Source organism: Rhineura floridana, chromosome 5 (genome assembly GCF_030035675.1).
Source record: "Rhineura floridana isolate rRhiFlo1 chromosome 5, rRhiFlo1.hap2, whole genome shotgun sequence".
In the NCBI taxonomy this organism is placed as follows: Eukaryota; Metazoa; Chordata; class Lepidosauria; order Squamata; family Rhineuridae; genus Rhineura; species Rhineura floridana.
The window spans coordinates 142513443-142541223 of NC_084484.1; the positions used below are offsets into that span (position 1 = coordinate 142513443).

Consider the following 27781-nt stretch of genomic DNA (forward strand, 5'->3'; position numbering starts at 1 on the left):
GAGAGAGATGGAAATTGCATTCTATTACAGACACTCTTGTGGCTGTATAATTGATCTGGACACAGGAATGATCAATGGGGTGGTCAACTATTCAGGATAGTAAAAACCCAAGCAGACAGCAAAGAACTTCAAAAGGATCCAGGCTTGATGAGAAGGTCAAAGTATAACGAATGTAAGAGGAGCCTTGCTGAATCAGATCAAAGGCTCATCTAGTCCAGCATCCTGCTCTCACAGTAGCCAACAAAATGCCCTCTTCCCATGTGATTCCTAGCTACTGGCATTGGCATACTGCTTCTGACAGTGAAGGTTTCAGACAGGAGACATTCCTAGCCCTACCTGGAAATAGGGATAGAGGAGAAATTTGATTGGTGCACATGTAAAGCTGAATTTTATTTATTTGTTTATTACATTTATACCCCACCTTTCCTCGAAGTAGTTCAAGGTGGTATACAAATATGGTCGACTTGAAGGCAGTCCATCTATCCACAGAAATTAATGGAGAATAGAAATTAGCTGTTGGAAGAGAGCTTTGCAGGTACCATGGACTGCAGAAAAGACATAATTGGGTGTTAGAACAAATTAAACCAGAACTATCACTAGAAGCTAAAATGATGAAACTGAGGTTATCATACTTTGGACACATCATGAGAAGACATGATTCACTAGAAAAGACAATAATGCTGAGAAAAACAGAAGGGAGTAGAAAAAAAGAAAGACCAAACAAGAGATGGATCGATTCCATAAAGGAAGCCACAGACCTGAACTTACAAGATCTGAACAGTGTGGTTCATGACAGATGCTACTGGAGGTCGCTGATTCATTGGGTCACCATAAGTCAAAATCGACTTGAAGGCTCATAACAACAAGTACCTACTAGTCCTGAAATGTCCATATTCAAAGGCAGCACAAGTGGGACTTAAAACAAAATGCTCCAGTATGGAGTGGTGATCTTCGTGGTATTATCCATCCATCCATGCCTTTTTCTCTCTCCCCCCCCATCCCCTAGTTCCCTAAAACAGCTGTTCAACATATTGTGGCCACTTTGTCTTCATTGGGCTGTTTTCGGTCCTCTCATTTAGAGATTTATTTCTAAAGCTTTTGTTTTGTTTCTGTGAACCTTTGGATTTTCTGAAGCCTGCTGATACCTCCCTTTTAAGCATGGGTGGTTCCATTTTAGTTTTATAAGGGTCCATGCCTGGAGAATTATTTCATTATTAGCATGTAGGATACCTCTGACCCTGATGCAGCCACAGTGATGGGGAGAATGGAATGTTGCTCTACTCACAATCTTTCACCTTCACTCATTTATATAGTTCCTTCCTTATGTTAACTCATTAAGATATGTACTTTTAAAAAATATATATCTTATTTTAAAAATAAGAATCTTAAAGTTGAAATTGGTCCTGTACGTCAAGAGAATCTAGTGAACATGTTAAGATGTCTAGTTCCAAACTATCTTCCAGGAATGGGCTGTGTGTTGTTTAAAAAGTGGTAAGAATTGGGAATTCTCAGGAGGTTTCTCTTGAATACCTTTTTTATCATTGTTTTTTATTTGAATAATAAATAACATTATTCTTGAATAACTTTTTATGCAAACAGGCTTTTGCGGCTTTCTACTTAGCCAATCCAGATCAGGCCCCTGTACTTGTTAAAAACTATTCACCCACTTGCTAATCGTGTGAATGGTGTCGTGTTTAGTTTGGTCTAAGAAATAATCATTTCTAAGTGGTTTAAGTTTGCAGGCTAAAAATCTCTGTATTAAAAACCATTCTACTTGAAACAATGAAATACTGGAGTCTGATTACTCAAGCAATACTACTGCTCAGCTGCTCTAGGCATAGAAACATTATCTGAGCCATCCTTGATTACAGTGTTAAATTATTAATCATACACTTGGCGTAGGAAATCTGAGTCAGAAGTTAAATGTCTGAGTGGATGTAGTGAATCAGCTGCAGGTCTGAGTTCTCTAGTCTCTCCCGTGCTTAATCCTCAACATTGCACAGTAGTTCCTCAGCCAGAGTGGGATGACTAGTAGTGAAAACATCAAATTCTACCCCATGCACCTTAAGTCCGTCATCCTGGAGCTTAGCAAAACAATTCATTCATACTTCTGTGAATTTTAGTGAAGCTTTGAAGCTCTGAACGTTAGGCATTAAAATGTGTCTGTAGTCCTAAATATACTAGGCCCATTGAACACATTGACCCTTTCTGGGTGTTCTGCTCTGACAGGATTGCAATTGTGTGAGAGGGAGAATGGATCCACGTCCTGCCTTTGCTGTCATGTGCTCACTGGCCCTGCCCCACCTCCACATGATTTGGGGGGGAGGTCTGAAGCAGTGAGCCTGTTGTATATGCCTAGCCTCCTTATGCAATTTAGAATTCTGATCATGCAGGGTTCAAAATCACAGGAGCCTCCATAGATACTGCAGGCTCCTTGCTCTGACCTTCCCCACTGATGCATGGGGGGTACTTGTGAGAAGACAACAGTGGGGGTGGATCTAGTGAGCTGGTGGACCTGTGAGTGCAGCATTGGTCGTGTACCTCATATGTTTGCTGCATGCTTGTTGCCTGGAAAAGGCTAGTGGGACTGACTACTGAATAAACATGCATAGGATTTTACTGAGTGTGATTTCACTCCTATTAAAAGTGGTTTGGGCTGACTCGCTTCAAAGAGAATACATCACCTGTTCTCTTCCTTTTGCTAAAAACGTGTCTTTAAGTGGAGGTAAACCTGCAAATTTAGAATGAGAAATTGAGATTTAAGTTTCATTTCTTCATGTTTTCCAATAATGATTTTTGAGACCAAATATCAGGAAAGAGATTTCTGCAGGGAATGTTGTTTTCACCTAATCTGTATAATGATGCAGAAAGATAGGACGCAAGTTGTTAATTAAGCCCTAGTTGTTGAGCCAAAGGCAGCTGTGAAGATTTCCATAAAACTGTAATTGCACCTCTAGAGGCTTGTTTTATTGTAGTTGAGCCCATGTCAGAAGAGAACCTGGATTTTTATTTTTTCTCAGGGCTGTGGGTTTAAACTATATGTTGAGGTTTAAATGTTGCTTGTAAATTTACTAATGTTGCTTGGAGAGATGAATGTAGATCTCCATAATAGTATTTAAACAATCATATCCAAGGCCAAGATTTCTTGTAAGATTGTGTAAGGTTTTATCTTGTTTAAAAGCAGAAAATAGTTCTGACAGTTGCTTAAAACGTTTGTTTTTGCCACTGTTGTGTGTAAGGGCTTCCAGAGTCAATGAGGCTAAGTTTGTGGTATGATACAATTAATCTTGAGTGTGTAGAATAACTCAGGGTGTGTCTTATAAGACCAAAAGTCAAATTTTACTTTTGTGGTTTTCATGAATATCAAGTGTTGATCCTATCTCTTCTGTAATGGTTTTCTATGGTTTTTATGAGAAATTGTAATTTTTATACCTTATAAGCTGCCCTGTGTAGTATATTCACTAGAAGAATGAGGTATAAATTAATATAAATATTCCATTCAAATTTTGGTTTTTCCTGGGATCCCAACTTGTTATTGGAAAAGTCTCAGTTTACTGTGCCTGAAATGGGGCTAACTTTCTTCAGGCATGTAGACAACCATTTACCTTATTGCCTGTGGCTGGCAAGAAACACCTGCATGCGATCAGGTAGAAAAAATCTTTACAAAACTGGTTTTATTAGGCCACAAATTCCAGCACAGGCAAATGTGAACTAGTTAAAAGAAAAAATGGCCAGTATCTTGTGGAATTTGCAAGATTGGCTTTCAAGTCTAATACTTACTTGTGGCTGCTTTGCAGGACGAATTTTTGAACTGGAGCCAAACAGATGCACAGTGGCTGTTCTTCCTCTCCCCTACTTTTTATAATTAAAAAATAATAATCTGGGAAAGGTAAAGACCCCATCATGGTGGCTGTTCTTGTGCTGAGTGTGGTTGGTTCATGACCAATTTGCTCACAAGATTTAGGACAGTGGCAAGAATTAAGACGCTGTAGGACAAACTTCCCCAAAGTAGTGCCAGGCGTGAGTTGTAGTCTAAAACATCTGTAGGGCATAATGTAAGGGAAGGCTGCTATAGGAGCTGGGCTAGCATGAGCCAGATCAGGTGTTAACATTCCTCAGTTGACACATTAAGCATTATAACCCATTGTAATTGTAGTGAATAATGTCATTTTCTGTCATGCTATGCTAATTAGGTGTCTCAGTAACATCTGACAGGGTTATTAACTGCTGACTATGGCCTATTCTCGCATTTTGATTCATAACAGTCATGTGAATGAGATAAGCACTGGCAGCATGTACTCTAACGTTAAAAGCAGTTGACTTTAACACCTGTCCAACAGTGATCTGGCATCTTAGGATAAGCACAGCTGTTCTAAGTGTTCTCTTGGTCATATTGTTCAGGGAGCTGTGAAACAACACCCCCATTTCTAAACCCACTGGATTATGTCTTTAAACATTGCCATGACTGCCACAGCACACCTCACCTCCATATAATGGAATAGTCTCCCAGGAAATTTGCTGCTAATTCACCCTTAGAGGATACACTCTTCTTTCCAAGGTGAGTTCTCTCAAATATTGTTAAGATTTATCAGTTTAAAAACTAAAAATGCTTTAGGGCTTATCTGTAAAATGCTAGTTTTCTAGGTGCATGGGTATTTTGGGGTGTAGACAAGTGTCATTTAATTTGAGCTGTCACCTGTCGTCTGAAGTGATGGAGACACAGGCTTAGCACTTCAACAAGAACTAGGCCTAAGAGTATGGAAGAATTTCAGACTGATTAGATACCTGTATGAGACTGACTGAGTTGAACCATTCACTTTTTCTGTGGTATGTATGTCCTTCAGACTTTGTCTTATTTAACAGTATGTCTATCAGGCATTATTGCAAAGCTAAAAAGGAGCCATCCTACTAGTTCAGTTGGTTTCTTTGGTCACATTGTCTTCTAGTCCAGTGTATACTCCTCTGTAGAGTGACTAAGATCTTGAAGGAGAAGATGAGGGAAGACACAGACCACACTAAATCCATTTAATTGACTCAGGATATTTGAAATGTTTATTCTAACCAACTGGCAGACATACTCTTTTTTGACTATAATGTCTGTATATCCATGTGTTCAATTATTTTAGGATTGATAAAGGTTTTAATTTAGTTATAATATATAAACTGTGGCTGAATAATAAGGTTATCTAGATTTGTATACAAGGCATACCTGCCTGAATTTGTTAATAGGGAAACACTGCCAAATTCATTGTGTCTATGGGTCAAATACTGCAGGAGGTGGTAGTCAAGGAGTTGCCAGAACTTCCTTACATGGCAAGTATAGTAATAGCTATGGAAAGCTTATATTTATATGATTAAATTAAAATACAATATAATGGCTAAAAACATGTCATATTTTTCAGAATACCTTTACATGGGACAATAATACCTTTCTTCTTTTAGTATGGCATTAGAGACAGCTCACTTCTGGGTGTCTTTTGAAATCTATATTGTTTAGACAGGCCTTTATCATATGAATTTTCTCTCTTTAACCAATCATATTTATTGAGGGTTTTAATAGTTTTTATACATGCTTTTTGCTGATTTTATTTTTATGTGTTGTGTGTTGCCTTGATATATTTTTATGAAAGTGTGGATTATGCATACATTAAAAAAAAAAATAACCGAAGGGAGGTAACTCCTTTAAATGAGGAATCATGGGACTGGTACAGAAGAATCTTGCTCACTGGCTTCTGCATCAGTCAGGCCTGTTCTGACCTCACTAGTGTTTGTTTCTCTGACAATTAGTATGGCATTGGAGACAGCTCACTTTTGGATGTATGTGGAGATTTAAGCCCTGAAAAAAGCCCCAAGGTGCCCCCAAGACAGTAAACATAAATTCAGCAGAAGTGTTCATAAGAACATAAGAAGAGCCTGCTGGATCAGGCCAGTGGCCCATCTAGTCCAGCATCCTGTTCTCACAGCGGCCAACCAGGTGCCTGGGGGAAGCCCGCAAGCAGGACCCGAGTGCAAGAACACTCTCCCCTCCTGAGGCTTCCGGCAACTGGTTTTCAGAAGCATGCTGCCTCTGACTAGGGTGGCACAGCACAGCCATCATGGCTAGTAGCCATTGATAGCCCTGTCCTCCATGAATTTGTCTAATCTTCTTTTAAAGCCATCCAAGCTGGTGGCCATTACTGCATCTTGTGGGAGCAAATTCCATAGTTTAACGATGCGCTGAGTAAAGAAGTACTTCCTTTTGTCTGTCCTGAATCTTCCAACATTCAGGTTCTTTGAATGTCCACGAGTTCTAGTATTATGAGAGAGGGAGAAGAACTTTTCTCTATCCACTTTCTCAATGCCATGCATAATTTTATACACTTCTATCATGTCTCCTCTGACCCGCCTTTTCTCTAAACTCAAAAGCCCCAAATGCTGCAACCTTTCCTCGTAAGGGAGTCGCTCCATCCCCTTGATCATTCTGGTTGCCCTCTTCTGAACCTTTTCCAACTCTATAATATCCTTTTTGAGATGAGGCGACCAGAACTGTACACAGTATTCCAAATGCGGCCGCACCATAGATTTATACAACGGCATTATGATATCGGCTGTTTTATTTTCAATACCTTTCCTAATTATTGCTAGCATGGAATTTGCCTTTTTCACAGCTGCCGCACACTGGGTCGACATTTTCATCGTGCTGTCCACTACAACCCCGAGGTCTCTCTCCTGGTCGGTCACCACCAGTTCAGACCCCATGAGCGTATATGTGAAATTAAGATTTTTTGCTCCAATATGCATAATTTTACACTTGTTTATATTGAATTGCATTTGCCATTTTTCCGCCCATTCACTCAGTTTGGAGAGGTCTTTTTGGAGCTCTTCGCAATCCCTTTTTGTTTTAACAACCCTGAACAATTTAGTGTCGTCAGCAAACTTGGCCACCTCACTGCTCACTCCTAATTCTAGGTCATTAATGAACAAGTTGAAAAGTACAGGTCCCAATACCGATCCTTGAGGGACTCCACTTTCTACAGCCCTCCATTGGGAGAACTGTCCGTTTATTCCTACTCTCTGCTTCTTAACCAATTCCTTATCCACAAGAGGACCTCTCCTCTTATTCCATGACTGCTAAGCTTCCTCAGAAGCCTTTGGTGAGGTTCTTGTTCATCCCAGCCTGCATCTGATGTACCTGAGGCCAAACTTGGCACAGCCTATTAATACAAAGACTTCCTGGCTTCCTTAAAGCAGTCTTTCATATATATTTACTATGATTTTTCCCCTATGAGGTTTTACTTACTTTTATATTTTTGAGCAGTACAGTCAACAACCCTTTTTAGCCTGTTTTCCCACTGAAGATCACTGGCCTTAAATGTCAAGTTTTAGGTTAATCAGGTGTTGGGATGATCTGTACATTCCTGATCAAAATAGGATTTAAAATTGGAGAGTCTATGAGGCTCATAGAGTGTTGATTTTCAGCAGCACATGTAAAACTTGGGAAATGATGTTTGCCCAAACTAATAAAAACATTTTCTGAGTTGCTAGATAGCTTAGATCTATGGTCTTAACAAACAAAATAAGACACACCTAAAGTAAAAATCACATAGTTGTATAATAGAAATATATAATCTGATCATCTACGAAAGCGGGATTTAAATCCTCACTCTGATCCTGAATGTCCTTCTTAATTCCTACGACATGAACAATGGTGAAAATAAAGATGAGAAAACCAAAGCAATTATTTTTAGATTAATTCAGATCATACTCTCAAATCCCATGCAAAAAAGCAAAACAACCAATAAAAAAACTCACCCATCCCATTTATTTATTTATTTATTTATTTTATTTTATTTATTGTACTTTTAGACCGCCCTATAGCGACAAGCTCTCAGGGCGGTGTACAGCAGAATAAAACCACATTAAAATACAAGTGAGTGTGGGTACAATATAACAATAAAAACATTTTAAAAACACGGTTGAGACCAAAATTAAAATAAAATTAATTTATTGTTTGTGCTGTAGCCTGGTACTCTCTGCTGCTCTAGCATATAAAAAAACAGCTAATATCTTTAGTGCCAGGCAGCACAAAACATCTTATATGTGTTTTGTGTTGTTGCTTTTGCTTTTACCATTGGTGTTTGAGAGTGTGATCTGAATTAAATTTAAAAATAGTTGTTTCTGTGTATGTAGTTGGCATAGTTTTAGTTTGTGGTTGTTGTTGTTATTTATCACATTTATATAGTGGTTAGAGTGTTGGACTACTACCTTGGAGATCAGGGTTCGAATCCCCACACAGCCATGAAGCTCACTGGGTGACCTTGGGCCAGTCACTGCCTCTCAGCCTCAGAGGAAGGCAATGGTAAACCACCTCTGAACACTGCTTACCATGAAAACCTTATTCATAGGATCACCATAAGTCGGGATCGACTTGAAGGCAGTTCATCATCATCATATTCCACCCTTCTACCTGAAGGGAGCCCAGGGTAGCAAACAAATGATAAACTAAAAACATCTTAAACAAAACATGTTAAAAACAATTCCAATATAGATGCAGACTGGGATAAGGTATCTGTTTAAAAGGCTTGTTGAAAGAGGAAGGTCTGCTTTAGGCATTGAAAAGGCAACAGAGACAGCACCTATCTTATATATAAGGGGAGTGAACTCCAAAGGGTAGGTGCCACAATGTTAAAAGTCCACTTTCTGCAGAACACAGTGGTTGACTATGTATATAAGGACTGTGAGATGATCTTTTGGGTATCCTGTTCCCACGTTGAATAGGGCTTTATACCCCGAAACCAGCACCTTGAACTTAGCTCATACCTGAATACACCATTGTTGATGTAGTTGGCAAGGACAGGTAGCCCATATATCTAGTGATGGGGCTCTGAAGATGAGCCTTTCTAGAAGTTCAAGCCTGGCTTAAGTGAGTACATGAAACTTTGTGTTTTCTAGTTCTCTTAAACAACTAATTTCTTTGGTTTAGAATAAAAAAATTAAATCTATTTGTACAATAATATTTAAACACAATTTTTCATTTTTCTTTTTTAAAAACTAATGTATGAGGTGATATTTTGTGGCTCAGGGGGTGGAAAAGCTTTATGCAAATCATGGTACAAATAAAGAGGTGGGAAACAAGGGGATTTTGTACATGATTGCATCACAACGGAAGTACAATCAGTCACTCTGTCAGAACACCAGTGCTGCTACAGTGCAGCCCAGGTGTTAAGGCATATAGGAGTCATGTTTAAAAAGCTATTTTCAGATGCCTTCTATCACCTTCCGAAACAGGTGAGAAGTGATTGTTAAATACGTGTAAATGTAGTTAAGTGTCAAAACACGAGCTTGGCTTAAGGATAGTGCAGGATGCAGATTTATATGTATTATATATATAATATACTATATTGAATATACTACTCAATATATTGAATATATTATACTATACTGAATATATTATACTATATTGAATATACTACTCAGTATACGTGTATGTGTGCATCTATCCATGTTTTGGTTTGGAAGACTAGAGAAGGATTGCCTTGCTTATCTGGAAGAACTAGTTTCTCGGATTTACTTAAGTAACTGGCTCTTAGACAAAATACATATGTATTCTGGTACTGTTTGCCACTCAGCATATAAAAAGACAGCTAATATATGAACTAATTATATATCAAGCAAGGCATAAAGCTCCAGAAATGTATACTCTGTTTCTACAAAAGAGAGTTGCTTAAATGGGTGTATTCAGGTATTTCTCTTTACTTTGCAAACCTTTCATTTTTTTTTTACAACTTTGTCTCCCACCTTTCTGCCCACATAGTAAGGCTTCAAGACAGCTCTCAGCAAATAAACAATAATATCAATTACCCCTCCTGAAGGCTCATCTGTATATACTAGCAGTCACCTAGTCTCCTCCTCTACCCCATAACATCTGCCTCTGGAAATAGCTGTCAGGTGAAAGTTATGGGTCCCCTCCCTCCTGACAGACTATTTTTCTCTTCACAGTAACTCCAAGTGGCAGAAAGGAGTGACTATATTTTCTTATTACACAACCACAAAGCTTGGGGAAAGGGAAGATTAAATCTTTTCCTAATTCCTCTACTATCAAGGCCACATCTGCACCTTACATTTAAAGCACTGTTATACCACTTTAGCAGTCATTGCTTCTGCCCAGTGTTTTTTGGTAAAAAAATGAAATACCAGTACTCATATCTTGATAAAAGTACAGTGGGTGCCAGCACAAAATGTCTGGCATGGGAAGCAGAAAAAGAGGTGCCTGTACCCCATACCAGTCAGAACTGTCACACACAAAAAGCCTTCTGCCAAAGAATCCTGGGAACTGTAGGAGACCCCTCTACCCTTCACAGAACTACAATTCCCCAGAGTGGGTTTAAGACTCAGTCTCTCTTTCCCGGGGAACTCTGGGAATTGTAGCACTGTGAGGGAATAGGGGTCTGACAACTCTCAGCATCTTTAACAAGCTACAGTTCCCATTATTGTTTTGGGGAAGCCGTGACTGTTAACGTGCTATAATAGTACTTTAAATGTAAAATGCAGATGTGATCCAAGTTCCCGAGAACTGTCACAGTAAGAAACCTGTGAAACTGTGTCAGCCATAGTTAGGTGTGGTACCATAAGGATTTTTGTCAATTATAGTAGTGCCTTGCCCTGGCAAGCAGTTAATTCTTAACAGGGCCCATATTTGGAACTGAGCAAGAAACTGGCTCTGCCTATTCAGCTCCCATGAGAGCCAAGACACGGGCAGTGTTCCTTTTATTTCTTACTCCTCTATTGTGAATAGCATCTGAAGCTTCCCATTATCTGTCTGAGCTGCTCACTCTCAGATCAAGCTATATGTTGATGTACAGTGTGCAGCTATGCATTTTGTTTTTCTTACATTCATTACAGTTGTGTGTGTATATATGCTGTGTCTGTAGTCAGTTGTAATGGGGATTGTGCGTAGGGATGGGAGGTTTATTCCTTCCTTCTCTTTGGAGCCAAAATGTGTTTGAACTCAAGCATAGTGTGTCACAGTCCTATGACTATTCCAACGTGTAAATTCCCTGCTCGTGTTGACTAGCCCAGAAAAAAAAAATTAGTCAAGTGAATCTGCTTTGGGGCATGATTGAAAAATTAAATGTAAATGCATCTTTTAAAATTCCAACAGCATGCTGATCCTTTCCTGACATTCTAGCTTATACCTGAATATTTGGTTGCGTGTTTGGGTTTTAATTGGTATGCAAACCGTAAGATCTCTGCATGAGAATTCCTAAGAGAACAGTGCATTGATCGCTATCTTGATAAGCAAGATGTTGAACTGTTCAAAGAACAAAAGGTAACTGTAAATGAAATAGTTATGAAACATTTCTTAGCTAGTGGGGATTTATTTATTTATGTAGTTATTAATACAAACACAACACAATAAAATAACCACAGATGAAAAAGGGCTGGAATTAAATAGGTCAAATATTGACTGTGGGCATTAAGGAGTTAGTTATATAAGCTGTACATAATACAAATTTATGAAAATGGAGAAATACTTGTTGGTCTGGCTAGGATGAGACTTGATTTGCCTGAAAAAAAGCTTGAAAAAGCTTTTGACTGGATTTCCTTGTGAGCTGTAGTTCCACAGTAGAGCACATGCTTTACACAGAAAACATTTCTAATGAAAAGAATCTTGAGTAGCATGACTGGGAAAGATCTCTGTGAGATCCTGGAAAGTCACTGTCAGTGAAAGTTGAAAGTACTTGTCTAGATGGACTAATATGCCTGACTCAGTAGAAGACAGCTTCATGTTTGTGTGTGTAGTTCTGTTGGGGAGATGTAATCTTGATTCAAGTTTGTTGTCCAACTTTATTCTCAAATCATCTGCCCACCCATGATGTTTAGGACTGAAGGCCAGCCTGTGGGGCAGCTTTAGGCTGTTTCCTTTGCACAGTGCTTGCCTATAATTATTGTGAAAACAATTAACTTTCACTTTATTATTTAAAAAACACTGTTATCTTTTCTTTCCTCTAAAAGACTTTAAGATGGCTGAGTGTCAGTGAAAAAAACAGCAGTAAAATAACAATACCATAAAAAACCAGTAGCACAAATTAAGAATAGCACCAGTAAAGAGAACAATATAAAGTGCCCAGTAAAATTTTTAAGTTTCCTGCAGAATTATTTTTTAAAAAATCTGAAAGCCTTCCTTTAAATGCAGCAAAAAGCCATTTAAGAGAAAATCAGGCGGGTTCCCCTTGGGAGGGAATTCCAAAGCCTGGGCACAGCTTCTGAAAAGGCACTTTCCTGGTCCCCCAACCAGATGTTTCTCAGTGGTTATTGAAATATGTAAGAGGATCTTTTTTGATTATCTCAATGAGCAAACAGGCCTGTAGGTTAGAAGGCATATCTTCAGATATCTTTTTCCTTTAATGCTAGATTCATATCTTTTTCTTCCCGTTTGACTGTGTATTGTGTGGGCATTGTTGAAAAGGCAGCTATTATTCAGTGACAGAGCCAAAGTTTCTAATATATCCCGCAAGGCAACATTGATTGGTTTGTTTCTCTTGTACTTGGCGAAGTGATACCCTGCTGTAACTACTACTATGTTCCATTAATCTGAATCTTAACAAAAATAATTATAGGTGCTGTGTTATCTGGCATAAATCTTGTCTGCAAATGAACTTATTTGATTCCACTGGGATTTTTTTCCTGGTCTTAACTGAAGGCTGATAATCTCACTTGCCCAGACACTCCACAGTTAATCTGAATTTCTCAAAACCTTTCTTCTTCAGCCTCTACAAGTAAGAGGGGGGGCTGGGGCAAGGACTGAGCCTAATGACACTAATGCCCAGACCTCTGTCTGCCAGTAGCCCGCTGGAAGAGTGCCCTCTGCTTAGGAGACTTTCCTCTCTAGAGCAGCACAGGGGAAATGAAGAGGAACAGAAAATGAATGTAAGTAAAACACACAGGCCTGACTTGTCTAAATCTTGAAGAATAGGCATGTTTCAATTCAGTTCATTTTATATGTGTTTCCTGAACTAATACGAGCAGAGCATCCTGATTGCCTATCTCTATGACTAGGAAAAATAAATTTTTAAACACCTTTCAATAACTGGCTTCATGTTGGTAGTCAGTAGGGATCAAGACACCTTCCTGAGAGAATAGTAGGTACTACAATTGCATTTAGAAAGTTCCAAGAGAGATTGTGTACACAGCTGATGTAATTTTGCGATGCAGTTCTCCAACCAATGTTTACAAACACGCATATTAGGGGAAAGAGTGCATAAAAATATCTTGGAGAAAATAACATACAAAAATGCATTATATTAGTAGAAATTGCTTGCAAAAATGCACATGGTCAAAAGTACATACAAAAATGTGCTTGTTCAGAGAAATTTGTGTTATACTTCTGAAGAATTTTCAGGATTAAAAAAACACAAATTGCTGCAGAAATGTGGAAAACTGAATTTAAGAGTGGGAAAATGAAAAACTGAGAGAACCAAAACTGACAGATCCTTCCATCCCTAGTTGGATATTAAAGTCCCAAGCTGTGTAGGGTGAACACTAGCACCTTGAATTGGGCCTGGAAATGGGATAAAATCCTGTCATAATATGTTCTAAATGTCAGATTCCAGTTAGAACCTTTGCTGCCATGTTCTAGACCAACTGAAGTTTCCAGACTACCTTCAAAGGCAGCCTTACATACAGTGTACTGCAGTAAGCTAAATGGGAGGCTATCAGAGCATGGACCATTGAAGCTAGTGGAAGAATCTCCTGTTTATTTTCAGTGAACTGCAGTTTTGTTCATTGAACATGCTTTGACTTCTTGGCCACATCTCTCACACTCAGAAGGGGTTAGTCATCCAGGGTCCTGGGGTGGTCTTAGACCCCTTACTTTGTTTGGAGCTATGTCCCAGCAGAGTTCCGATGTCTCCAGCATCCTATGAGCCAATCAGCATGACAGGGGAGCATGTTAGCCCCCGAGAAGAGCCTTCTAACTTGCTTCCTTGTCTTTTCCTACTGATTGGAGCCAGTCAAAGTGAAAGGAGTTCCTGTTAGCTCCTACTTCAAAAAAACAGACTGTGGAGAGTGAGAATTTTGTAATTGCAGCATAAGAGACAGTGAATCATGATAATAGCATTCCATCTACATCATCAAGCAGTTTCGTAGCAGCAGGAGATAAACGTGTAGACACTGAACTAATTCCAGCAATATCTCTGACAGTAAAAAAGGACAGTCAAATGGTGACAGTGATAGAGAAGCAGAAGCCTGGCCAGATTATTCTATAATCTTATAAATATGAATCTTAGAAGGGGGCATGGCTGCGACTATGATGTACCTACATGACTATGAATGTCTTATTAGGTATGATAATGAGATCTGAATGTATAGCAGCATCCAGTAGAAAGCATTCTATCTAAGTGGAAGTTAAACCTGTTTTTTAACAGTGGACCTGTGATGGCTCATTCACACAACTTGATGCTGTGATCATGAAATGATGGCCATGCATGTACAAAGAGTGTAGCATATGTGTATATATACATTAGCAATACTTTTGCATATTTGAAAATGGAAATCCCGACTTTTGGCGACCCTATGAATAGGGATTTCATGATAAGCGGCATTCAGAGGGGGGTTACCATTGCCTCCCTCTGAGGCTAGTCCTCCCCAGCTGGCTAGGACCTGCTCAGCTTGCCACAGCTGCACAAGCCAGCACCTTCCTTGTCCGCAACTGCCAGCTGGGGGACAACTGGGCTCCTTGGGACTATGCAGCTTACCCATGGCTGCACTGGTGGCAGGGCGCATAACCCCTAAGCCTGTGGGGGTGATCTTTAGCTGTCCCTTGACACAAGCGGAGATTTGAACTCACAGACTCTGGACTCCCAGCCAGGCTCTCCTCATTGTGCTATACCAGCTGTTTTGCATATTTAGCATCAGCGATTTGTAGAACGTTGAGGTACCTGTATTTTTGCCCCTATGGGGAAAATAGCAATGTTGAGAGTGATCATAGAATCATAGAATAGTAGAGTTGGAAGGGGCCTGTAAGGCCATCACGTCCAACCCCCTGCTCAATGCAGGAATCCAAATCAAACATTCCCAACAGATGGCTGTCCAGCTGCCTCTTGAATGCCTCCAGTGTCGGAGAGCCCACTACCTCTCTAGGTAATTGGTTCCATTGTCGTATGGCTCTAACAGTTAGGAAGTTTTTCCTGATGTCCAGTCAAAATCTGGCTTCCTGCAACTTGAGCCCATTATTCTGTGTCCTGCACTCTGGGATGATTGAGAAGAGATCCCAGCCCTCCTCTGTGTGACAACCTTTCATGTACTTGAAGAGTGCTATCATATCTCCCCTCAGTCTTCTCTTCTCCAGGCTAAACATGCCCAGTTCTTTCAGTCTCTCCTCATATGGCTTGGTTTCTAGTCCCCTGATCATCCTTGTTGCCCTCCTCTGAACCTGTTCCAGTTTGTCTGCATCCTTCTTGAAGTGCGGAGACCAAAACTGGACACAGTATTCAAGATGAGGCCTAACCAGTGCTGAATAGAGGGGAACTAATACTTCACGCAATTTGGAAACTATACTTCTGTTAATGCAGCCTAATATATCGTTTGCCTTTTTTGCAGCCACATCACACTGTTGACTCATATTCAGCTTGTGATCAATGACAATTCCAAGATCCTTCTCACATGTCGTATTGCTGAGCCAAGTATCCCCCATGTTATAATTGTGCATTTGGTTTCTTTTTCCTAAGTGTAAAACTTTGCATTTATCCCTGTTGAATTTCATTCTGTTGTTTTCAGCTCAATGCTCCAGCCTATCAAGGTCCCTTTGAATGTTGTTTCTCTCTTCCACGGTATTAGCTATGCCCCCCAATTTTGTATCATCTGCAAATTTGATAAGCATGCTCTGTACCTCCTCATCTAAGTCGTTAATAAAAATGTTGACGAGCACTGGGCCCAGGACCGAGCCCTGTGGTACCCCACTCATTACTTCCGTCCAGTTTGTGAAGAAACCATGTATAAGCACTCTTTGAGTACGATTCTGGAGCCAACTGTGGATCCACCTGATAGTTGTTCCATCTAGCCCACATTTAGCTAGCTTGCTAATCAGAATATCATGAGGCACTTTGTCAAAAGCTTTGCTGAAGTCGAGATATATTATGTCCACAGCATTCCCACAGTCTACAAGGGAGGTTACCTGATCAAAAAATGAGATAAGATTAGTTTGGCAGGATTTCTTCTTCATAAATCCATGTTAGCTCCTAGTAATCACTGCATTGTTTTCAAGGTGCTTACAGATTGATTACTTTATAATCTGCTGCAGAGTTTTTCCAGGGATTGATGTTAGGCTGACTGGTCTGTAGTTCCCCGGTTCCTCCTTTTTGCCCTTTTTGAACATAGGGACAACATTAGCTCTCCTCCAGTCATCTGCCACTTCACCAGTCCTCCATGATTTCGCAAAGATAATAGAGAGCGGTTCTTAGAGTTCTTCAGCCAGTTCCTTCAATGCTCTAGGATGCAGTTTATCAGGCCCTGCTGGTTTGAACTCGTTCAAAGTGATTAGGTATTCCTTGACTGCTTGTCTATCAACCTCCAATCCTGCCCCTTCTACTTCATGTTTCCAAAGTAGGAATTGAGCACTTCTGTCTTTTCTTTGTCATCTGTTATTTTGCCATCCTCATTGAGTAGCTGTGCCACCATTTCTTTTCTCTGTCTTTTACTATGGATGTACCTGAAGAATGCTTTTTTGTTGCTTTTAGCATCTCTCGCTAACCTCAGCTCATTCTCAGCTTTAGCCTTCCTGATGCCATCCCTGTAATTCCATGATACCTGCCTGTACTCTTCCTTTGTGGCCTGGCCTTCTTTCCATTTCCTGTATGTGTCCTTTTTTGATTTCAGGTCATCTCTAAGCTTTTTGTGAAGCCACATTGGCTTCTTATGCTGTCCCCCCCCTTTTTTCCCATTAAGGATCATTAAGTTGGAGGAAAGGTTGAAAAAAAAAACCACCACTCTCCCAGCAGAGTGGTCCTAGTCTAACCACCCTACCCCAAATGCTTTCATTTTAACAACATGCAAGATCCTGGTTACACATCTGCCTTATCTTAGAGTGCACTGAAGCATTTGTAAATGGGTGCAAGACTGCAGCCACAGGACTCTTTGGAGCAGGCCTATTAAAGTATCTTAATTGTCCTTCCACCGCCCATTGTGCCTTCTGTACTTAAAAGGTCGTGCTTGGAAAAAGCAACACATGGATTATGCTCAAGAATGTAAGTTAATTGTTGGACACAAGACAAACTCTTTATTTCAAGATACTTCAAATTCCACTGTTCTTTCCCCTGTTTTATTCAAGATATCTATTGTCTTAAAAGTTGTGCCTTCTATTTAGAAGCAGCTGCTTTTTTGTAGTCTTTGTTCAGTTTATGGAAAAAGAGTCATAGTTTTATATGTGTACAAAGAGCTTCTAGATGAGGTATGGTGTGATTTAGCAGTGTTGGGGCTCAAGAGATTTAGTATGTGTAGTGTTAGCTCTGAAAAGACTCCCCTGGAGAGTTGATTTTTAGCAGCATTGCCTTTATGCGGGTAATATGTTAGTCTGAATGCACTTGCAGAAGCTTTTCTTTTACACAAAGGCAATTTGGATGAATCCACCTCCTTGTGAAGAAATCCTCTTTGAACTTAAAGGGACCGTGAAGAAATTTGAACAGATGTATATCTCATGTTGCCCTTCAATGGTGCACGGAATACACTTGGTACCAATGTTAAACCTCTGCAGTATACCATGCAGAAGCAGATTGGGAGGACTCAGCCAATGTTTGCAGTTCACACTCTGGGACCTCTAGCTGAATCTGTTAAAGCAGGGGTGGGAAATCTGTGGCCTTCCAGATGTTGTTGGACCATCGGTCCCAGTCAGCATGGCCAAAGTTGAGGGATGATGGGAGCTATAATCCAGGAATGTTTAGAGGATTACAGGTTCCCCGCATCCACATTATAGGTGTCATTTTGAGTGCTAATTGGCTAAAAAGAGATGCCCTGTGTTAGGTGTTGTGAGCATTAAAGAGGGGGTGCTTGCAAAATGAATGCCCCTGGTCAAATACTAGAGCTAGAGTTAAGGAGAATAGTAGCCTACTTACCTTGATCCTGTAAGCCACTACCTTCACCTGCACCATTCCCTGAAACTTAACTTAGGTTTAGGCAGGGGTGGGTAACTGGATTCAGCTGGGGGACCAAATCCAGAAATAGTCCATCTTCTGTGGGCCATTTTGACAGTTGGGTGGGGGGCACCCTCTGTCAATCACTGACATCGTACTTCAGAGTTAAGATCAGAGCAGAGATAAGCCTCTGCCTGCTCTTTGATGGTAAAAAGCAGTAGCAGAGTCCTGTCTCTGCCTCTTGCCCCCCCCTTTCTGCCTCCAGGCAGAGGTGTATTTCTGATCTTAGTACGGTGATCCCTCATTGCTAAGATTGAGATAAGTGATCCCTTATTTCTCATCTGAACACTTTGTGCTTAATAGCAGATAACAGATCTCAGTGCCTGATGTCAATGACATCAGGTGACTGACTTGTAGCGTGGTTTGCCCAAAATGACTTTGAAGGCCAAATTCAGAGGCCTGGTGGGCCTAATTAAGCCTATAGGCCAAAGGATTAAGAGGTGGGCGCTACCCACGTCCTGGAGGAATGTCTTTTCCTAGCAGGGACTGTCTCTTTCACTTCCAGAATCCCTAGTGAGATACTGATACTGCACATGCATCTGTGGCCTCTTCTTACATTACCTTTGGGATGTGGGAGTCACAGCAGCATGGCTCCTTTCCAAGAATCTGTTAGTTAATGCAGTTGGATAGCATACCTCCAAATTGGCCAGGCTGCTCCGTCCCATGGTGGTGTTATTTTTTTTTTGCTGTTCTTTGCTCTTACTGGTCTATTTCCCCCCCTTTCAAAAATAATGATATTGATATTGTTCTTCAGTCCCTTTTCTGAGTCCAGATGCAGCGGCAACCCAGCGCTGAGGTGGCAAGTGGAGCCGCAGTGGGGGAAGGGGGAAAGAGTGCATGGCTCTTGCAGCTATAGAACAAAATCAGACCTTGGCAGTGATCCGTAAAATCACTGCAATGTAGGACTCAAACAGCTGCCCTCTTCACCTTCCACTCAAAACAGATCTTTTCCTTTTCTGGGAATCTGTTTTGATGTTTATAGCTGATATTTACATGGAGCCAAATCTTTCTCTTTCATGTTTGCATGGAAGGAAAGTAAGGCACACAGATACAAGTGTGGTCGCATGCACACACACACACAGGCACTTTCCCAGCCCAGCTTACAAGGAATAGACAAAAGGGGACAGAGAACACCCTTCTCTCCCCCTCCCTTCATTATGAGCTGGAAGAAAAGATGTGGGTCAGAAAGGGGACAGGGATGATCATGTCTTCTGGGGCTACAAAAGGGTTATTGATGTTTTTGTCAGGGAGCTTCTATTGGGGCAATTAAAATAGCTAATAACACTGCATGCCCACAAGTGCGGAGTGGAGAGGTATAGAAGACTGAGTTCCCAGGATTCCACTGCATACTACTCCAAAGTCTCCTCCAACATCTGTATGAACTATGAAGCCAGCTAGATGAGGAGGGAGAGTCACAAACAGCATCTGCCCCCAATCATAGCAGCTCTCCCCAACTCTCTCTTGCTCTGTCTGTCAGTGCTTGTCCCCCCCCCCCGCTACCCTCGCCTACTGGAGCAGGCAGGCAGAGGCAGCCACCCCCACCACATTTAGTAAGCCAACTGTGTTATGAAAATACACAGAGATACTCAGCATCTGAGCTGCATGTGTGCCAGTGTGTGTATAGCAGGCTTTTACCCTGAATTTAGATCACTGAGACTTAAGACTTAGTAAAATAAGAAGAGCTACTTTATTTATAGAAATACATAGTAGATAGGAAAGGCATACCTAGTTCTAACTAAGTTGGAGGTGCAATGTCCAGCCTTGGGTATTGCCCTCATGGCTCAGGAGAGAGAGCAAAGACAAAGATGTCTCCTCTCTCTGGACAGTCGAAGAAAAAAACAAAGGAGAGGCTGGCCAGCTTCCTTGAGCATATCAGTTGACAACAGAAGGAAGTTAGGTAGAGAGGAGCACAGGTAAAGGTAGGCAAGCCTAGCCAGCTGGAGGACTCTATCTTCTTTCTCAAATACAAACAAAATAACCCAAACAGGAGTTGGTCTTATCCCACCTCCAACAAACTGCAAGTTTGTCAATTTCACTTTAGGAAAGTAAAGAGTACAGAGTAGGCTGGTCAGTTTATCCTGCAAAAAAAAAATGTGCCTGGGGAAAAGCTGCTGTTGGCAGCATTCAGATCAGTCTGCGGTTGGTCTTGGACCTGTGCACTGTCCAAGAGTACAGCTTCAATTCTGATTTTCACCAGAATTCTCTCCCATCTCTACTTTCCACACACCCGAAATAATCTGAGAAACCCTGGCTCATAAGGGAGGAGCCCATGCTGTGCCTTTATCTCACATCTGCATCTTAATAATTGTATCTTAGCCTTGTGCTTGTTCCTACAGATGAAAGAAAGCCAGGATACCAAGATACCAATAGCAGAGTATAGTAGGTTTACATTTTGAATTAACCTCTGTGATACATATTGCTATAAGACAAGTGAACAGTGAAATCATAACAATAAATTCCTTTTGTGTTCTCTGTTGAATCTTGCCGGTTATGGAATTCAAGCTCCATGGGGTTCTGTATACCTTCCTGGATGAGCTGCTAATGCAGGCCTATGGGAGGGTTCCTGCTGAATTAGGGGAAGGCTGGAGGCTGTGCTATGCTTAAGGCGGCAGTGCATCATCAGCTCACTGTGCCTGAACACAGCATGCCTGTGTTAATTCTGACTTTTGTTTTTCTGCAAGACTCTGGTAACTATACAACACACAAATATTTTCTTGAACTTTTCATTTTTGCAGATCTCAAGTTCCACCTACAAATACAGGAATGAGGAATTGAAGAGACAATTCTCACACCTGCCGGATTTGGAAAGACTCGTAGTAGGTAAGAGAAAACTGTTTCATGAGGTGAGTGGGCTCTGTTAGAATCCCCAGAACTATAAGTTTCATTTTTATATTTCAAGTAAATTTGAACTTTTATGATTGTAGCTTGGCATGGTTCAAACATAACGCTAAACCATAGGACAAATGGGTGTGACCTTGTCCTTACATGCTTCCCCCCCTTCCCCTTTCCTTCGTTAGGGTGGCCATGTGTTCTACTTTAGAGGACCATCCTGTATTTCAAGTAGGGATGGAGTTCGCTGCCTAGTTCTAATCCACTTGTATTCTGATAGTTCCTTGTTCAATCCCTATTTGCCCATTTTTTGTTCCCACTTGCTTTGACCCTTGCTGCTGGGGTTTTTTTGGTTGCAAAAAAACGCCCTGTGTAATAATCATGGTGTTCCACATGGTTGATTTTTTCCTGTTTATCACACCTACACACTGTTATGAATGTATCAACTTATAGGAAATTATGAAGATAATTACATAAAATCAGGAAAAACAATTGGAAAAAAATCATGCTGATTACAGCCACAGCCTGCCGCAAGAAATCAGAGCTGGTCTAAAAATATAGCGGACTGTTAAATTCAGTCAGAATCTGGTACTAAGTCCAATTTAGCGGATATTCTCCCCCATCCCTAATTTGAAGGGCTGTCTAGTTTGGAGATTAAAAAAAAAAAAACATAAGAAAGGAGACCAGTAGCCTGGCAATTGCCTATCAGTAACAGTAGTAATTTGGGCAGTAGGCTGAACAGGCACAATAGGTGAGTCTTCCCACTGTGGTGAGATGTGTACTGCATTTCTATTTAAATTATAGTAATTGCAACATTTGCATCCACTGTTTGCTTGTAAATTAGAACATGCAAATTTTATGCAAGGCTGTATAATCTTTTCCTCTTATTTGGCAATGCATTTCCTCTTTTTTTGGTGATTCATAAGTAGGCACCTTATATTTTGCTCACAAGGGGTACAAATTTTACTGCTTGCAGTCATGGTTTTGAATGAACGTCAGTTTCCCATTATGTCAAAATTTGGGAAAGTGTGGGTAAGATCCAAGGTAGCATGACTGGGTGTCTGCTTGTACTGCATGCCTCCTCTTTCCTCCTTTCCCCTGCAGCCTCCTGATTGTCCCAAAATCTGCTTTGGAGGGTTGGGGGATCCTCCAGAGCAGATTTTGAGCATGATGGAGGGGGAGATAGTAAACCAGTACAAGCAAATTTCATAGTACAAGCAAATTTCTATTGCACAAGCAGGCAGACATCACTGGATATCATTCTGTGGTTTGTTATAAGCTCAGTTGGTTCAAACAAAACAACTATCAGACCATGTTTTCAGTTCCTGGTTTAACTAACTGTGGCTACAAAAAACACAATTTCCCTTATTTGGCCATAAAGGGAAAATCTGGTTTGTTCAAAACCATGATTGAAAACTTGAAATTACCTCTCCTTTGTGTGAGGGGGAAGCACATTCATTGCAGCAAATCATGTTTTGTTGTGATGAAAATGCACTAAGGTGGGCCTTGGTAGAGATGGCAGAGAAATTTGGTTGGTTGCATTTATAGATGAACGCTGTCCTAATTTATACTTTCTGAAATGAAATGCAGCCATCTTTCAAAATTCAAACAAAATTTGCAATGCAGTTCTCCAGCCAAGGAATACATACAGAAATGTATATACTAGAGTAAACTCTGCATAAAAATGCATATGTTGTTGAAAATAATATACAGAAACATACAATTTTTTGTTGTTGTAAGCCTCTTTGAGACCTGTATAGGGAAAAGTGGGATATAAAATTTTAAAATAAATAAAATGAATTATATTAGGGAAACTATTTAGGAAGATTGCTTTCCAAAAATGTGTATTTAGTGATGAAATTTGCACCACAATGAAAAAGAATTTTCATGATTTAAAAAAATAATTAACAAGCTGATGTGGAAACATGGAGTACGGAACTTAAGACTAGAAAAATGAGAAACTGAGAGAAATAGAAATTGACACACTTGGCCTGCCCTTGGACCTCTGAACCATCTCATAATGTTGAAACATTTTCAAGAAGTATGAACAGTAAATTGATAAGAGATTCTTGGCTTTTCCTTCCAGTTCATTTGTTCTTGCAGAACATCTTCTTGCTAATTTTAATTCATTTGTGCTTTACATGCTTGCATTTTATTTCAACATGCCTGAAATGTACTGACATTGTGCTCTTTAGTCTTCTGAATATTTTCCTCTTTGTTCTCAGAATGTTCAGCAAGTCCCTGGTCATTCATCTCATAGTTTTTTAAATCTTCTTTGTCTCTCTTATGTATTTCACACATCTTTCAAACATGCCCATGACACAAGCTAACTTGACCTCATTTTTAAAAGATTTTTATTGAAATATAAACATTATTTGAAGTTTTAAAATAGGCCATGTCCAATAGAGAATTAGTATGGTCTGCAGTAAACAACCACTTTGTTTTTAATATCTGGCAAGAAGCCAGGGGCTATTGTAAGTTATTTAAAAAATGGAGCAAGCCCCCTTTTTTAAGAGCAGGAACAGTCGCAGCCAGTTCTTAATTAGAAAAGAGAGGAAGTCTCAAGTCCCCATGCCACCATGCCTTCTGGCCCATAACTCTAAAAGGTAAAGCTTAATCCAGCTGGATGGAGGTGTTCAACCAATCCTTGGTAGGATTGCACTGCCCCTGAAGAACAAAGTTTGCAAGTTGGATGTGCTCTTGCTCTTGGCACCAAGTGGGGAGGCCCAGGTGGTGACCACAGCTGCTTATTCAGCTTCAATTAATATGCCAGCTGTGACCCTATCAGGAGATGTTGAACCTTGCCACAGTAATTCATGCACTAGTGACTTCCAGGCTAGACTACTGTAAAGTGTTCTATGTGGAGCTGCCTTGGAGGTTAGTTCAGAAATGACAACTGGTGCACAATGCAGCTATCCACCTACTAATTGGGGCCAGCTGGTCAGATCAATTCCACCAATACTTTGTCACTTGCACGATACTGTTGTGTTTCTGGGTCCAGTTCAAATTACTGACCTTTAAAGTCCTAAAATATTTGGGACCAGGTTATCCAGTGGACCACCTATATCTTAAGATCTCTTGATAGAGATGTCTGTAAAAATCATTATCTTGGCAAGTGCATGAAACAGGGCCTTTTCTGCAGTCCTCTCTCTCACTCCCCCCCGCCCCCATTTTGGAATTCAATTCTGAGTTATGTTAAGAAAGCTCCATCTCTGACCACTTTTAAATGGGCCTTAAAGACACACTTTTTACCATGGCCTTTTGACCTTTGTGGGGCAAATTTTGATGTTGAATTAAAAAGGCAATTTGTTCTATGCTGGTTACAGTATAATGTAATTAGTTTTTAATGTTTATGATGTTTTATTTGTATATGTTTACTGATTTGTAAATGGCGTGAAACGATTTGGCCTGAAAAGTGATATAAAAACTTTAAAAATAAATAAATTAAAATATGTGGTGGTTGGCCAGGGCTGTGGAGTCAGTACACCAAACCTTCAACTCCGACTCTGACTCCTCTATTTTTCTACTGTCCGACTCCGACTCCACCCAAAATTGCTTCTTGTCAATCAAAATTTATTTAGAAGTCGGAGTCGGTATATTTCTACCGACTCCGACTCTGACTCCGACTCCTCCCAAAATTGCTCCCGACTCCGACTCCACCCAAAATTGCTCCCGACTCCGACTCTGACTCCACAGCCCTGTGGTTGGCAATGCTTATTTCTCAATGAGAGAGGCACTGTAGGTGTAGGGAGAGAAACTATCTCACTCCCAGCTGGTGTACTGAATGGAGACTCTGATTCAAGTGTATAAAATATGTTTGTTGAAACAGTCTTTGAGTCCTAATGCATGTCAGATTTTGTTTTATCTGTTCAAGTAGCCAGGCCACAGTGAGAGAAATAGACAGGCTCGTAGTCACCCTAAAGGTATTTTGTAGGGGTGGATTTTTTCTGTAATTTATTTATTTTTGTTAAAAAAAATAGGAGGCAGATTTTTTTTCAGGGGGAGGCCCTAGCCCCCGAGCTACAGGTCTGGAGAGAGGCACACTCTTCTGGAAAAGATGGTGGCAAAAATGGATGATTTTTCATTAGCAGTTGATACTAATGCAAATGGATTAATAATCTTCCACTTTTAGAACCTAAGTGTAGTTTGAAACCTGGACACTTTAAAGAACTGAATCTGCCTGTGATGGGAGGAATCTTTTTGGAATGGGATAAACATTGATGCCTTTAGGGAAGGGCCATAATCAGTGGTAGATCATGTACATTGCATGCAGAGAGTACAGTTTCACATTTTATCCTCTTCCACCCCTCTCCCCGTGTCATGGTCCCAATGAAACTCTCCCCACCTCAAAGCTGCTGCTTCTTCTTGGGAGGGGGGGATTGCCATTAGTGTCAATGGCTGCTTCCGTCCTGGGTGTATAGTAACTTTTATTTGTGTGTGACACCAGGAGCATGGCATAGAAAAAAGAATGTACCAGAGTTTCAGTACTGCTCTCCCACCAATAGCTGTTGTTTTGAAAGTTAAAAAAAGAGGACATATTAACTGCATTCACACATTACATTATGCCTAGTTTGGCCCTCAGTTTTTAAAACATTGAAAAACTGGTTCCGGAAGAAGTGGCTAGATGAAATAGTGATGTCACCAGTTTGCAGCCAGTCTTTTGTTGCAAACATGCAGAACCAGTTTCTCCTAAACAAAATTTGGAAGAGAGATTGAACATCAAAATAAAGACCAGTGAATGAACTACCTGAGTGGGCTCACTACTTAAATTACCTAAGGCTGCGATCCAATACATGTCTGCTCAGAAGTAAGCTCTATTGGGTCGGATGGGACTTACTCCCACGTAAAAGTGTATTAGATTGCAGCCTAAGTCTGTAAGTGTTGAAAGCATGAGCAGACATTTTGCATATGTGGTGAAGTGACAATATGAGGCCTAGCCTGATGACCATTTTGTAGAAGTTCAGGGTCAGACGTATAACTTCAGATGCATGAAAGTATCAAGAATAACATGTATATCTGTTTTCCAGCAAAGACATGCCTTTTTCCTCAGTCTGCTCTGCAGTTTTGCCAATCATGTAGATTTACTGCAGCATGAAACACAAGTTTATTTTCGTCATATCTTATAATAGTTGCACACTCTCCTTTAAAAGGTTGTGTCTAAAGCTGCTCTGGGTATGAAATGTTTCAGGCATCCCTCTGACAAATGAAGAAAATCTCCTTGATTTTAACCACCACTCACAAAATTCTTAAAGCTACTTGACGTTCTTTTGGGAGTATGGCATTACTGATAAGCTAAATCATGAGTTTAGTTGAACTTTGTTAATAAACACTTTTTTATGGTTTCCTTGTACAGATTATGCCTGTGCCCTCCAGAAGGATATCCTCCTCCAAGGACGCCTGTACCTCTCAGAAAACTGGCTCTGTTTCTACAGCAACATCTTCCGATGGGAGACCACAGTAAGGCGTGCGTCTGCGCATTGAAGTCCATGTGGATGCAATGACTCCTGTCAGGACGGACCCTACTACTAGGCAGAATGAGAAAGCAGCCTCAAGCAGCAAAATTGGGCTGACCTCTACCATTAGGCAGAGAGAGGTGCCTGGCTTAGGCAGCAGAGCTATGTATGACATGTGGTCTGGCCTGTACCCCCTAAGCTAGCCTCAGGTGTTGTGACAGATGCTGTCCCATCGCCAGTGTTGAAGTGAGATTCAGCTGCCAGTTTGGTTAGCTTCTGTACTTGGAATTGGACTGTGTGCGTGTGTGCCATTTTGTCCTTCACCTTAGATGGCAAATTGCCGTGTGCTAGCTCTTAAGGGAACTGTATCCCACTTCTTGTGTCCCCCCCCCCCCAGAATTCTCTGCAACACCGAAGGTTCCTCTGCAGATAAACAGATATGAAAAAAATTCCTTTTGGACAGCAAGTTTGAAGACCACCATTTAACATTAATGATACCTCTTTTACATACTATGTCTTTATCACTTCAGCTTGAGATATTACATGGTTTGCTTCATGTGTGTGTTTGAACTTAGATTTCTATCGCTTTGAAGGATATAACCTTCATGACAAAAGAGAAGACAGCTCGGCTCATCCCAAATGCCATCCAGATTGCCACTGAAGGGGAGAAGGTGTGATGTTCTTTAATTTATTGTTTACTCATTTTTGTAAAAATAATTAACGTGGCAAGCCATTATCTAATTTGAATACTTATCTCCTTTAGTTATCATTATAGATAGTATCTCTGATAGCAACAAGCAGTTTAGATTTTACCTACAGCAGTGTATACTACCATCACGGCTGCTGCAGCCAGCAAAAATGGCCTATAGACCATTGCTGCAGGGGTGAGACTGTGCTGGGACCATCAAGGGGCAAGCTTTTCCACCTGCCTTGCCCCACCCCTCTGCCTGACCCTTTTCAGGAGGAGCTGCAGACAGATGTATTGCTGTTTTGCCCCCTGCTCTTAGTGACATTTTCTGGGGACTGTCCTTTACCAAGATGATGACTGCTTTTTGTTTTTAGTTGTCGCTTTTTAGAAATGTTATAATTTTGTTGGTTTGAATTCTTGCAGATTGTGTTGTTTTGATTTGTATTTATGCTTTTCTATTTGTGTGTGAGCCGCCTTGGGGACCTTCTTGGCCAACAGGCGGCCTAGAAATAAACACTAACGTAACATAACAAATACTCAGTGCAGAGACTTGTGAACTCTGGAATGCTGCTCTCTGGCTTTCCTCCAAGGTGTTTCAGTTCTTCAGCATTGACCAGAATAAAAAATGAATACATTTTTATGGTGAC

At 40.5% G+C, this 27781-nt stretch overlaps 1 protein-coding gene across 9 annotated transcripts in view; it reads left to right on the plus strand.

The window, feature by feature from the left end:
• The window catches only part of GRAMD1C (GRAM domain containing 1C), an 85621-nt gene that overhangs the window by 5799 nt on the left and 52041 nt on the right, over nucleotides 1-27781 (plus strand). For 5 of the 9 annotated variants that reach the window (XM_061628333.1, XM_061628334.1, XM_061628329.1 and 2 more), the window contains exons 3-5: nucleotides 20900-20984; nucleotides 26347-26450; nucleotides 27022-27117. In XM_061628333.1, the coding sequence (XP_061484317.1) occupies nucleotides 20900-20984; nucleotides 26347-26450; nucleotides 27022-27117 (285 nt within the window). Of the gene's footprint in view, nucleotides 1-4327; nucleotides 4559-12749; nucleotides 12910-20899; nucleotides 21008-26346; nucleotides 26458-27021; nucleotides 27118-27781 lie in introns of those variants that run through there. The other 4 variants (XM_061628330.1, XM_061628337.1, XM_061628336.1 and 1 more) reach the window with 4 other exon arrangements.